Source organism: Dysidea avara, chromosome 6, assembly GCF_963678975.1.
Source record: "Dysidea avara chromosome 6, odDysAvar1.4, whole genome shotgun sequence".
Lineage (NCBI taxonomy): Eukaryota > Metazoa > Porifera > Demospongiae > Dictyoceratida > Dysideidae > Dysidea > Dysidea avara.
In genome coordinates, this window is record NC_089277.1 from 32,325,954 (window position 1) to 32,340,237 (window position 14,284).

The window sequence follows — 14,284 nt, forward strand, 5'->3', positions numbered from 1 at the left end:
CCAGGTTTCTTACGGCTTGAACATTGCTTTTCCATGTCGGTGACAAGTACTGTGACAAATGGCGATTGTGTGGAGCTCGAGTTGGAGCTGGACTGGGTACGAGTAAACACAGTTGACTCAGCATTTGGCTTAAGACGCACTCTTTTTTCAATGCTGCTATAGTGGTGTCATCTTCGAAGCAGTCACTCGTGAAATGATCGCTGCAAATAACTGAGTGTTGACTAGCCAGTTACTATGAGTTCTTTGGACTTGCCGGGTCCACTCTAATCGCAGCAAAGAGTCTGTCGGAAAACCATGTAAGCTTACACCATCCTGGTGAGTCTTAGAACAATTCATAGCAACGCACCGCTTAAGCATTTTAACTATTCGCTTCAACTATGCTCGCACGTTGGCACTTTTGTCAATATAAATACTACTAACACAGCTGCGTTCAACTTATGACGTAAGAATGCATGTTTACCACAACCCGGAAGAAGCCGATACAGTGCAAATAATCCCATTTTAGAGCACCATTTTTCACTCATCATATTATATATATTTTTAAAACAAATCATACAGTTGTACATATCATATCTTTAACTATACATACATACAAAAAAATTTTTTTTTGTAATGCATGTCACTCTCCCTTTAACTTGGACTGATCTGGATTCCCTATACTTCGCATATTCATCACAGTCCTTCTTAAAGTGGCCAGTTTTATTACAAAAATGACACCTTAACTTTCTCTTGAAGCTAGTGGTCAATACTCCTTCTTGACTAGTCTGAATTTCTTTACCTTTCATCTTAGTCTCTTCATGTAGTAAACGTTCTCTCACAACAGCTAATGAGGGTACATCAGCACTCGCTTCCAAGGCAGTTACCTGGACACCATAACCCTCTGGGAGACTAGCCAAAAGATAAACAACTCGATCTTCATCACTCACACGCTCCCCAATTGTCGACAATTCACCACATATTTCAGTAATTATCTTGATGTGGTCTTGCACGGACCCGCCTTCTGCTAGCCTCAGCGAAAACAACTTTCGTTTCAGTTCCAACTTATTAGCCCATGTTTTACGTTGAAACTGTTCCGACAGCACTCTCCAAACAGCAACGGGGTCAGTTGGGTCGTTACCAATTAAATAGAGTAACGTGGTTCCATTGCCAACACTATGGTCGCCAGAGCTTTATCACGTTTTGCTGCTAACTTCACCCGTGCTTCATCTCCTTCTGTAGGTTCTCTCTCCGTACCACTAACAATACCCCAGAGTCCATCCTTGATCAGCGCCATCTTACATTGCACCTTCCACGTGGAGTAGTTCGAACTATTCAGTGGCACCACCGAAACTGTTCTAGACTCTGCCATGTTGACTTCTATCAACTAACTCAACAAAGAGTGTATAAACTGACTGTTAGGTCATTATTCTGGGCCCATAACCTGTTGAAATTATTTTGATTAAACTGTCAATCATGCACTCAAAAGTTCATACATACAGAAGTTCTAATTTTACAAAGAAGAAATAATTCGTACTTATAATTATGATTACAAGGAAAAATCAATAGGTTACAAAATCAATAATAAAAGTTCAGATTCACACTCACTGAGATTATACTTCATCAACACATAACACTTATTGTTTTAATACCATGGACTACTCCAACTTGATTCAGTACTTTTTATCGATGTGCTATGGTCCCTACTCTAGTTGAAAATTCCAAATTTTTTCATGTACTTGTTTGTTAACTTTTTTTGTAAATAATTTTATTATGACTGGTGAACCCACGCATACCGCATCTGAAATGCCCAGCCCCTTATCGTCTGAAAAGTGAACTATACATTATGCTTCGTTGTCAGCTATGTTCAACCCATTGCAGGGCCGGAGCCCAGAGATTTTGAGTGGTCCGGCCATCCGTGGACTGCAATGAAGGTCATAGTCATGCACACTACTCAAGTTTTATTGATCTAATATGATCTGTAAATCAGAGATTGTCTGCTTTGGTGTGTTACTTAACTGCATGTGCTATAAGTACACACAGGAAGCTAAGCTAGAGGGTCAGGGGGCATTCTCCCCCAGGGAAAATAGATACTCTGAAATGGCATCTGGAGGCTATTTTACATGCAAAGTCTCTTCTTTTTGTTAACATCAATGGTAATTTTGTGCTACGTTACCAATTAATTGAGTTTCATATCTGACTATTATAGCTAGTAGCTAATTTTATTTTCATGATGTATACAAAAATTTCTCAACGTGAAAATTTAGTTTAGATTGTAACTACATGTTAATGCATGACATGCATGATCAATTAGCTCAATGCAGTATGCCATGCAGATGACTCACTGGGTAATTTTAAGACAGTTAACACAGATGTCATGACTTAGACTATAAGTACTGAATGCTTTATTAGAGTATCACGATGACTGTTCTATTAGAGTATATTTTGATGACTGCTCTATTAGAGTATTTCGATCTTTTCACTAAAATCAAGTAGCTGAAAAGTGATTGGCCAGACCATGGGCTCCGGCCCTGACCCATTGCACAGCATTTTGAATAAAGAACTGTTTGTAAAGCACCTCTGCAATCCACGCATACCAAAAGAAAGAATTGTACCGCGCCCCCCAATTATATTAATTATCGTCTGAAAAGTGAAGTATCCATTACGCTTCGCTGTTGGCTATGTTCAACCCGTTACACAGCAGTATGAATTAAGAACTATTTGAAAAGCACCTCTGCAATCAAAATTGCCACTATGAAAATACGGACGATTTCTGTTATGAAGGGAAGCCATCACGTGCTATCGCCAAATCGACACCTTTTGCTGTCAGCAAAGATGAATGGGACACAAAAGAGGACACTGGTAAGTCCATGAAGAATGCATTGTACATACTGCAGTATGCCAAAAGGCACCTGTCGGGCCGAAGCGACGTTGAACAGTGACAAAATCAAGCCCGTAGCCAGAGATGGGGTAACACGTTGCATAATATAACGTGTTACGTAATATATATGTGACCATATTTGCGAAAAGGGGTCTTCCACACACATCCAATTTACCAATTTTGATGACTCATAACGTCAGATTAGAAAATGCTATGGACTTGAAATTTGGTCAGTAAAGAGCACTAACATAGCTTAGTGGATGGAGAAATTTTCAGGTTAATATATTCATTAAACACTGAGTTATGATCTTCCAAGTTCATAAAATTGGATGTGTGTGGAAGACCCCTTTTCGCAAATCCGGTCACATATTACATTTCACGACTCTGAGTAATATAACGTGTTACTTTTAGAAATGCAGTAATATAACTTTAAGTTACTTTAGGGAACTATAAGTCGTTACTAGTAATGGTAAAAGTAATATTATTACTTAACGAGGAGTTAGAAGCGAATAATAACGAGTAACTTTGCCGGGATGTAACGAGTGATTCTACGAGTAACGATGAGCAAGTAACACATTATAAATGGATTTTACTGCCAATTATCCATTCTACTATCAATTAATCACCTTAATCCATTAGCCTTTCATCTATAATGGTGCTCAGGTGTTGCATGTACGCGTCACTGATATGCATCACGTGACTGCATGTGGTTTATATGTTAACTTTAACTTAGCTGTCTTAATAAAAAAGTAACTTAGCATGAATATAAAATAGTAACTTAATATTTGTAGCTAATATTATTAAGTTAGTAAGTTAATATGTAATATTATTAAGTTACTCTTTATTCTAAGTAATATGTAACTGTAATATATTATACTGATATAAAAGTAATATGTAGTATATTACTTTCATGAAGTAACTTCCCCAACTCTGCCCGTAGCCTTAGCTGTTATCGAGTTATGCTTGTCTGAAGGCATCAGTCAGTCAGTTACTCAATCAGTCAGTAGAAAATTCCGTTGAATAAAATTTTTTTAAAATTCCGTAGCAATTTGTTGAAAGCGTTTCGGGTTGATCTGAAAGCTTGTTTGGGCTTAGTTTTACCTAATCAATACTGCTTCATTGTCGTCTGGGAAGGTTGAGGTTGGTTTTTGGATGATATTATTTCGTGGGCCATACCTACTCCTTTGTGGTCCCTACTATACAGTACTATCGTACTGTATGATAAGATAATAAGGGGTGTAATTTGCCATGTCTTGTTTTCTATAGCAAAACTACAGCTAGATCATTAAAGTGCATGGTCACTGCGTGCACTGATCATTAAGTGTGAAGCATTTGTTCTGATGGTTTAGAGGTGTCGTCAGATCAGATTGGCTATGCGTATCTACTCCACCTACAGCAATTCAAATAGTTTGAGGCATCTACATAAATACGTTCCTCCAAGAAAAGTGTCGATGTGGAAATTAATGGATTAGTATGGTTTCCTTGCATGAAGAAGGAGATGACTATGTAATTGAAGACAAAAGGAATGGCAAAGCACAGAAGGCAGATACTGGTTGGAACCAGAAAGGCATGTGCCTCCAGTGAGTTTGTTGTTATGGCATAAAATGGTGACCGTGTGCTGATTTGTTTGGTTTCTTACCTTGACACTGTGGTCAGATAGGCAAGGAAGCAGGCAGGTTTTAGAAATTCTTATATCTGGCAGTCTTTGAGTGCTTTCATGTTTTTAATACTAGATATGAAGTTAGATACACTAACACTATTCTGTAAAAATGATTTTCATTGTGTCATGTTTCTATGATTACTTTTAAATGGCAGCATTTTAGGTGCTCGTCACTTTAGGGGGGAACCCTACTTAACATTACTACTGTACTGTTTGATATGGACATCCACTCTTACTTAGTTACATACCTTTACAATTTCTAATTGTGACCGGGTCTGCGAAAAAGGGACATAATCGCACAAGCCTAAATTTACAAAATAAAGTATTCAATACATTGGGTGAAATACTTGCGTATCATTGAAAAAATTCTGTAAATTTTTAACCCCTCTTTCTTAGTGAAGGAAAGAACTAACAATAAAAACCTGGATATCATCTTATTTGCCTGCTCAAGAGGAGTTGGAAAATCGTTGTTTCGTTGCAGTAGACCCAAGGATATGTACGTTATGAGCGTTTGTTTACGTCATGTCAAAGCAATCGTACGCGATTGATTTTTCTTCACGAATTTTGCCTTTGTATGCAGTGAAGAAGGACAAGTAAAGGAAAAACTTACCCAGTAATTGATTCCCCTGTTCATGGTGAACATGATGGTGAAAATATTAACCCCGTACCTCAATCCATTGGTAAGTTACAACGGTTTTTGTACGCGCCTGTAATTTATTTTCCCTATACTTGCTGTACAAATTGATTTTTCTATTGTTGCTACTTTGTAGGGCTGTAACTCCCAAAGTTATTGGTAAATGAAACTGAAACTTTGCCAGTGGGTACACCTGGCTAAGTAGATTATAAATATTTAATAAACAAAATTCAACAAAAATGCGATTATGTCCTGTTTTCGCAGATCCGGTCATAATTATACTGATGCAACATCATCTTGCGAGAGTGTGAGTGATTAAAGAACTTGGTAAGTAAAGGATGTGGCACTTATTTTGCTTGCAAGCTTTCATCCCATTTTGTTTGGGATGAAGAAATGGGTCCCACATCCTTTAATTAGTGTATTTGTTAATCACTCACACTCTCACAAGATGATGTTACATTTGAGCAGTATGTACCATACATTACCAGTCCAGTATGTACCATACATTACCAGTCCAGTATGTACCATACATTACCAGTCCAGTATGTACCAAACATTACCAGTCCAGTATGTACCATACATTACCAGTCTAGTATGTAAGTTTTATGTGCCTATAACATTCATTTTGAATTACGTAATATAATGCTAAATTTTGTATGGTTATCGCAAATTATTAGCAAATTAATTAGCTAGTCAATTTTACCAGGAGTCCATAAGGCCACATAAAACTTAATTATTAGTTTCTCATCCCCGCCCAACATAGCCATTTTTTCTTACCTCATCAAGGATGTTTTATACCACTGGTGGCTGAGTGCAGCTATCCAGCACCTTCTTAAGTTGGTACCTTGCTAGAGCAGTCTAAGAACAAGTTGATGTTGTGCTACTTCTAAAATCCAGGCGCCATGCAGCTAGCTAACTCATCTGGAATTAACTATAGACAGTATATGCTACTATGAATTAACCAACTATGTATTACTACTTTACAGTAGGGTAGTTTTGGGTTGTGCAATAATATTATTAGCTAATTCTCGTATTTTGTAATTCATGAAATATTCATAATTCGTTCAATTACGTTGCTATGCACTGCTAAGGAAGCATTTGTTAAACAAACTGCTTTTACCAACATATTACGCACAGAACTATCTTCTAAACTGTTTTATAGTGTGACTAACGTGTTTTTTCCCATAAACTCTCTCGACAAAGCCTTAAAGCTGCTCTTCATTTTCGTTCGCGTACGTAAGGGATACGCCCCCTTTCAACTCGAAGCGATAGGCTATTCCTGGTAGTGTACGAGGCCTACACCATTGTTTTTCAGTTGCTAAATGCCTGAAAACCTCAAGGGGAAGGTAGTCTGAGGAAAGTCACCACACCCGTATTTCAGTCCGCCGAAAAGAAACCACCTCAGAGCAAAGTTCACCTGTGTAGAAGTTTAATACAGACCTCATTTCACTTTTACTTCTTACGTAAAAGCTGCTTTTACTGTTATTAAACGATTTTGCTCACGTGGGTGTGTACGGACAAACATAGATAGGTAGATAGGTAGATAGGTACACACACACACTTTTACGAAAACAATTTCAGTAAACCAGGCGCGCGCCCTTCGGCCAGCTGTGGGCGCGTGCCCTTCGGCCAGCTGTGGGCGCGCGCCTGGTTTAAAAATGCATTCTGAGTCATTTTAGCTAGCTAATTCAGCTAACTAGTCAGTAAAAAATAAAATAAAAATCTGCCCTCCCGCACTGCTATTTTGAGTTCAGGATGATGAGAAACTAATAATTAAGGTTATGTGGCCTAAGTGTTATAAGTTACTTATGTGCTGCTGATAATACTGTTCCTGATGATATTGTTTTCATAATAGTAACTATTAAAAATGGCAATATTGGAAAAAAATTGGTAAATATCAAATCAGTGATTGGTACATGTGGGTTAGAGACATAGCACGAGGATCTTCGTGGATTATAAAAACTGAGGCAAAGCTGAGTTTTTAAAACACAAAGATCCGAGGGTGTGGCCTCTAACTGACTTAGAAAAATGGGAGCTTTTTTATAGGCATATAGGTGGAGTCATTGTGGAATTGAATTAGATGTTGTTTTAAAATTGTCACACAATCTTTAACATGAGTGCGGAAGTCAGAACATATTTTCATCTAAGAGCTGAAAGAATCGAAGCTACGTAGTACTTCATTGCTGTTTCCTAAAGACGGATGATAGTAAAGATAATCGTCTTGACATGGAAAGTGACCAGTTGCTGCCATTACACATGCCATGGTGTTACAACAGTGTGAAGAACAGGTGAATTAGTGTAACAGCTGGCTTGAGCGATTACGATGACCACGAGTTGTCACAAGTTGTTGTATAACCGCAAGGCTTGGTTTCATGTACGGATCACTAACAATGCAAATTAACCATTCTACAAAGAAGCTTGCCCATCTAGGTTTCTGGTGAAGTGCATCTACAGTTAAAGTGAAGACGAAAACACTTTGGAAAGCAGATGGGTGCTAAACAGAATTTTCCATGATGTTACCGGACTTCTCTGTTCATCCTGACAAACGTACACCATAGCTACAATGTTAAACGGTACCTCCCATAATTGAAAGCCAGGTTTATAAATGTAACGGAGTTGTCAATCCCGTGTTGGCTTGGGTGACTTCACCCACTGCAAACTATTAGTTTGGGAGAGCATAGCAAATCAATGATCGAAAGTGAGATTTGCAGTGGCTGAGGTCTCTTATGTTAGCAAGTTTTTAACCATTTTAAGAAACTGCTAACAGGACTTTTAGTGGATTTTAAAGACCTTATTATCTGCCAAAGATCAAAGTATTTTATACATGTCATTTTCTAATTGCTGTTATACTCCTAGGAATACTTGAGGCGACACAGATATCATAATGCTGAAACATCAGAATTGTGGGATTCCATGGATGATGTAAGTGTCTTTATCCTCCTTTACTCCACATGTGAATATGTACATTTACTTGATTAACATGAACAAATAGTCACATGTATTTTGAATGATGGTGAAGCCTTGGCTTTATCCTTCAATTATTGAAATGTAAAAGTGACTGTTCAGTTAGACCATCATATTGCTGGTGTAAATGTTCCATTAGGACAAGTGCACTGCCTGCATTGAGTACACATGGAATGAATTTATCATGAGATTCAGCTTATGTTTGTGAGATACTCCTTAATTACATACGTAATATGCTAGTTGTTAAGTAGTATACCCAGTTGAAAATACTCTCTTTATGTACAGTATGTATGTATGTATGTATGTATGTATGTATGTATGTATGTATGTATGTATGTATGTATGTATGTATGTATGTATGTATGTATGTATGTATGTATGTATGTATGTATGTATGTTGTTATCGTGGTAATACAGGTTTACTGCTCAGGGAACTTGTGTGATCATAGTGTTGGTGAAATCATGGACACATGGACCAAACAAACAGGTTACCTATTACTTACCATCACCTGATCATACCAGTCAAACAGGTTATCCATTACTGACTGTCAATCGATCATCCTCCAACTTGTTGACTGTATCACAAGAGAGATTCTTTTCTGTACCACACAAGGACACTGACTATATCCCACCCTCTGTTTACAAGTGAGCAGTCAACTTGTTTCTTGTCACTATCATGTATGTGTACATACTACATATGTATGTATGCCTAACATTTATGACCCGCTGGGTGAAGACTGGCCGTTTTTGCAAAATTCTATTTTGCTATAAAATGTATTGGGTAAAATAATGTGTGCTACGTACATAAAAAATTTACGCACGCTTCAGTGTGTACTAAAACAAAGCTCAAGTCAATAAAACCTACACACCATCAGTTTCGCCTGTTCATGGGGAGTATTAAACTCTTTGTTTTCATGTTTGCACAGCATACGGCATGTGAGTTATGGTCACTTATTTACTATGCAATAGAAATATTGTTTACTGTTGTCACTTCATTGTTGTTCTTTGTCCGCATGAAATTGTGCAAGGAAAACACTATACCTTGATTGATTTGCCAGTTCACGGTGAACAGACTGAGCAAACCTTCATAGCCTGTGTCGGTTGTGAGTTATGACCGATTAAGTGAGCGCCTGTAATTTGTTTGCCATATTGTTGCTATACAAATGTAATTTATTCCTGTTTCAACTGTCTAGCACTTTAACTCCAAGACTATTCGTCGCAAAAGGCTGAAACTTTGACTGTCCACTCTTTTGTTACTGTATATGTGACTGGACACATTTTTTTCACATTCCTTGAATTCCATTTTTCTGTTATCTATAGTAAAAAGGAGTGGACAGCCAAAGTTTCAGCCTTTTGTGATGAATAGTGTTGGAGTTATAACGCTAGACATTTGTAACAGTAATAAACTCAATTTGTACACCAACATTACAGCAAATAAATTACAGGCGCTTGTTTAATTGGTCATAACTCAAGACTGATGCAAGCAAGGAAGATGGGGTTTGGCTCAGTCTGTTCGCCATGAACTGGTACATTGATCAAGATATAGTATTTTTCCTGTATGTCTCTCTGTGTGTGCAAAGAAGAAGCCCATTCAACAATGGTAAACTTCATTTCTACTGCATTGTAAATAAGCACCCATAACTCTCATACCATAGTATTATTATGCTGTGCGAACTTGAAACAAAGATTTCCATACTCCCCATGAACAGGAGAATGTGATGGTGTATAGGTCTTAATGATTTGAGCTTTGTTTCAGTACATAACAAAGTGATTAAAACATGTATAAAATTGTTATGTAGCACTCATATTCCAGTTATTTCAATATCATTAAACTGAAATAGAATTTTGTGAAAACGGCTGGTTGGTCACATTAGAGATAAGAAGCAATAAATTGTAATTCGAGGAATGTGCGAAAACGACAGGTTTTTGCTCAGCGGGTCGCTTTTATGTATCTTAATGGCTAAAAGTTGTTACTGATCATCACTTCCAGTTACCAGTGGAAGATTCCATTCACATACATCACTTCATCATCAGCTACACCAATGAAGAAGTTGATAACAGTGCAAAAAGGTACAACTACTGTACAGTATGGGGGAATCGGTTAACAATTTGAGTGTATACACGCATACATTTACAATGTACATACTGTACATATTTCAGTTGTGACTGGGTTTCTGTTTTTCAGACAAGACGATCCAGTTAGACTCATCAGTTACCTGGATGAAGGCCAATGCTGGTCAAACTGGTTTGTACAGGGTAAACTACGACCTCCCTAGTTGGGTCCAGTTTATCTCCTTGTTACAAAATAACCACGTGGTAAATATTATGTGTGATGATCGAGTGGAGTGTGTGTGAAATTGTTGTGTTTGTGTTAGTGTTTATGTAATTATGTGCTTACTGTATGGAGTGTATGTATGCCATAATATTTAGCTGTCACGTTTGTAGGCCAGTGAACTATATTATTTGCTTGAAGCTTGGGTCTTAAAATAGGCATTTCTTGATGCTTTTAAATAGACAATCAGACCACTTTTCCCAGACTAGGTCACATATACATAATAACTCTTGTTAACTGTGTAAGTATGTTTGTCCTATCAACTTTGTAATTCCAGGCTATGTCAGCTGCTGATCGAGCTGGATTGATTGACGATGCCTTCAGTATTGCAAGGTAGTGTTGAATTTATAGTATTAGCAACCTTGTTGTACTCTGTATGTGTACATGTGTTACAAATACAGTAGGACCTTGATTATCAGAATCTTGATTATCCGAACAGTATAAGTGACTGCTCTATTAGAGTATTTTGCCATTAGGTGAACGTTCTATTAGAATAAGCGTATGTTCTATTAGAGTAGTTGAATAGAACGTATATAAATTATTGGGCTTCATTTATCCGAACAAATTCACTTATCTGAACAAACACTTTTATGATGAAACTGGCACACAGGTGTTTGGATAATGGAGGTCCTAGTCCTACTGTAATTAATTTTGTGATTTAACAAATCCTTGATTATGCATGTTTTTATCCTAATAAAACATGTTATAGTATTTTGTTGAAGGTACTCTGGATATTTAGTTAGAGTGACTAGGGAGATAGTGAAGCTGATACTATTTTCTGAAGCTCCACAGAGCACATGTGTACTAGTCTATGTGACCTGATTTGAGTATAATCTGGCTTCTACAACGAATCAAGTTCACATTTTTGCCACAATTGGATTACTTCACTTATTATTTTTTCAAAACTGACAGGTTTGGTTCAGATCCCATGAAAATCCTAAGTGGTAGTATGGCACAACTCAATGACTATTGGTACAGTGTTTAGTGAGCTGGTGAAACCGTTGAGAGCTTGTAGTTTTATTCTTCAATTAAAAAGTATTTAGATACTAGCAGTGGCGTAACCCTGGCAAACCAGGGCATTGTCCTGGCATCAGACTACTTTGCCCCACCATCAGCCACCCAGCAATTAAAGACGTGGACTGGATTAAAGTTACGTAGCTAGCCACTCCATTATTACACAAGAATAGATGGTACTACTTACACAATACTAACCATGTTATTTCCGCCATCCAACTAGTTGATGTACAGAGATGAGGTTATCCAAGGGATTTTCCCTATGAGTAACTCGATTGTGTACAAATAATAGGAGGAAATAAATAGAAGTAAGATCATGTGATTGCAAAAAAAAACACGTAGCATTGTGACAAGGAGTGAAAGACAAGGATTGGTATGAACTCTTCCGGTATAGACAGTTAACATTTGGATTAACTTACGTAACTATCGGTGTAGTCAAAACTGAGATCAGAGAATAGAGGCGAGGTAGCTTGGAGATATTTGAGGCATTAGCACCCGTCTAGCCACGTAGATACTATTTAGTGATAGTTCGAATGGTATGGAGTACTTGGTCAGTCAGCAATTGTTTTCTTTTTTTGTTTGTTTCTAGGCTGACAACTCTAGTGGTACTGGCAGGGCATAGTAATCATGTGATACAACACTAAAAGCGCCTTTTGCTGTAATTCAGGTTTCTTCCTAGTCTGGAATTAAGACACATACAGAGATGGATGTATGGAATAAGAAGGGTAATAACTAGCTAGCGTTCACTTAGAGTAGAAAGTGTTGTAGGTAAAGTATATGTAGTGATGCATACGGATTTAAAAATGCTTTATTGATGTCCGTATGAAGATGTGCATGTGCATGTGTGTTGCATGGTTGAATGGCTTTCCCACCCAGTGCCCAGACATGGCAAAAAGACTGGCTACACCACTGGATACTGTGCAATAATTTCTTTAAATCTACTAACAACATGTAGAAGGAAAACTTAGAAATTTTAAATGATCATAGCCTTACAAGGTACTGTAGGGAGGTCACATACACCTGCAGATATACTAGTGGACATATAATCCCTCATGGATAGAGACTGAAGTAGGGGTTAAATGTCCACTAGTGCACTGTACATATATCTGCAGGTGAAGGTGACCTCCCTTGTTTCCCTATTGTTTTTTCTATGATCCCTAATCAAACTAAAATTCTTAATTTTTTCTTCTACTTGTTTGTTTACATATTCGTAACATAATTATGACTGGTGAACCAGCGTATGCCTCATCAAAAAAAAATACCATACTTAATAGTTTTGTCTGAATGCACACCAACTATAAAATTAGTGAAGTATCCATTATGCTTTGTTTTCAGCTACAGTATGTGTTCAGCCTGTTTCACAGCGTTACAAATGAAGGCATTACAAGAAGCACCTCTGCAACCAATCTATTCACTACAGAAAGTACAGCTGATTTCCGCATAAAGAAGCCTTAACGTGCTAGCTACAAAATTCTGAATTCATAGCCTAGTGCACTGTCAAGGAAGATAAATGGGACACAAAGGTACCGCTCCAATGTAACTTTGCCTCATGAGAGTGCAAGCAATTAAAAAAAACTTGCTAATTAAAGGATGTGGTACCTGTTTTGCTTGTGAGTATTCAATACTGTACATACTGTGGTATGCCAAAAGGCATCTGTCGGGCTGATGTGATGTCTAACTAAAACAATCAAGACTGTATGTAGCCTTAGCTATTGTCTAGTCATGTGGCATCAGGCAGTTAGTCAGTCAGCAGAAAATTTCCACTGAATGAAAATTTATTTTAGAATTTTGTAGCACCTTATTGGAAGCGTTTCGGGTCATACTGAAGACACTTTTGGGCTTGGTTATAACTAACCAATACTACCAAGGCACCACAAACATATCGTAAGGCTGGTTTGAAGTCAACAAGTTTTTTTGAGAAGTTGCAAACCTCCATGATCCATAATATACAGTACTACTGTATTGTATTATATATTGTGAATGGAAGTCAGGTTTTGTCATATTGAGTCAGATACTCCTATGTTTCTACTCTTTCAGTGCGGGTAAACTGAGTATAGAGGTCCCACTGAACTTGACAATTTACCTTACCAATGAACAAGACTATCTACCATGGATATCAGCTCTTCACTGGATCTACAAAATGTCTGACCTGCTTAGTCTAACTCCTGTATATGGTATTTATGAGGTATGTGTGTTGTGTGTGTGTGTGTGCATGTGTGTGTGCGCATGCGTGCACGCATGCATGTGTGTGCAGTATGTTGGGGTGCATACATACGTATGTACTTATGTACTGTAGTGTAGATATGTCACTATATAGTATAATTTTATCATAGCAACATGTTCGTGGGTTACTCACACCGATCATTGGGAGTGTGACATGGAACACTACTGGCAGTAGTCATCTAGACACGTAAGTATCACCTTGTGATATGTGTATCAATATGAGTGGAGCAGTAGTACTACTACAGTATATGTGTGTATCAGTATAGCCACTGGATTTAACTACATCAGTCGTCAGTAGTCATATAGTTTTCAATAGTCCATGACTGAGGTATAGGTGATTTCCCTTGTTTCATTACTTTGTATCTACAAGCCCTTCTGAGCCCTTCTTGGATTTCTTGTATGTAATTCTTTGATTAACTATTTTGTATCAAAATTTATAACTGGTGAATCTGTACCTGCACAAATACCAGTAGCTCACATAATTTAGCCATAGAATCAATCACAGTACAAGTACCTTGGTGATCATCCTTTAAATAAAATGTTGGCAGCCTTCCTCCTGTACTTTAAGTACGTAGCTAGTGATCTATTGACCAAAGTACC

The 14,284-nt window shown here is 37.6% G+C and overlaps 1 protein-coding gene across 1 annotated transcript in view; it reads left to right on the top strand.

Annotated features, from left to right (window-relative positions):
- Nucleotides 1–14,284, top strand: part of LOC136259063 (aminopeptidase N-like) — a gene marked incomplete in the record, with an annotated part of 28,519 nt that overhangs the window by 7,182 nt on the left and 7,053 nt on the right. The window contains 8 exon segments of the mRNA XM_066052471.1: nucleotides 8,008–8,073; nucleotides 8,533–8,602; nucleotides 8,646–8,760; nucleotides 10,106–10,185; nucleotides 10,301–10,431; nucleotides 10,725–10,780; nucleotides 13,499–13,646; nucleotides 13,795–13,871. Coding sequence (XP_065908543.1) covers nucleotides 8,008–8,073; nucleotides 8,533–8,602; nucleotides 8,646–8,760; nucleotides 10,106–10,185; nucleotides 10,301–10,431; nucleotides 10,725–10,780; nucleotides 13,499–13,646; nucleotides 13,795–13,871 — 743 coding nt within the window.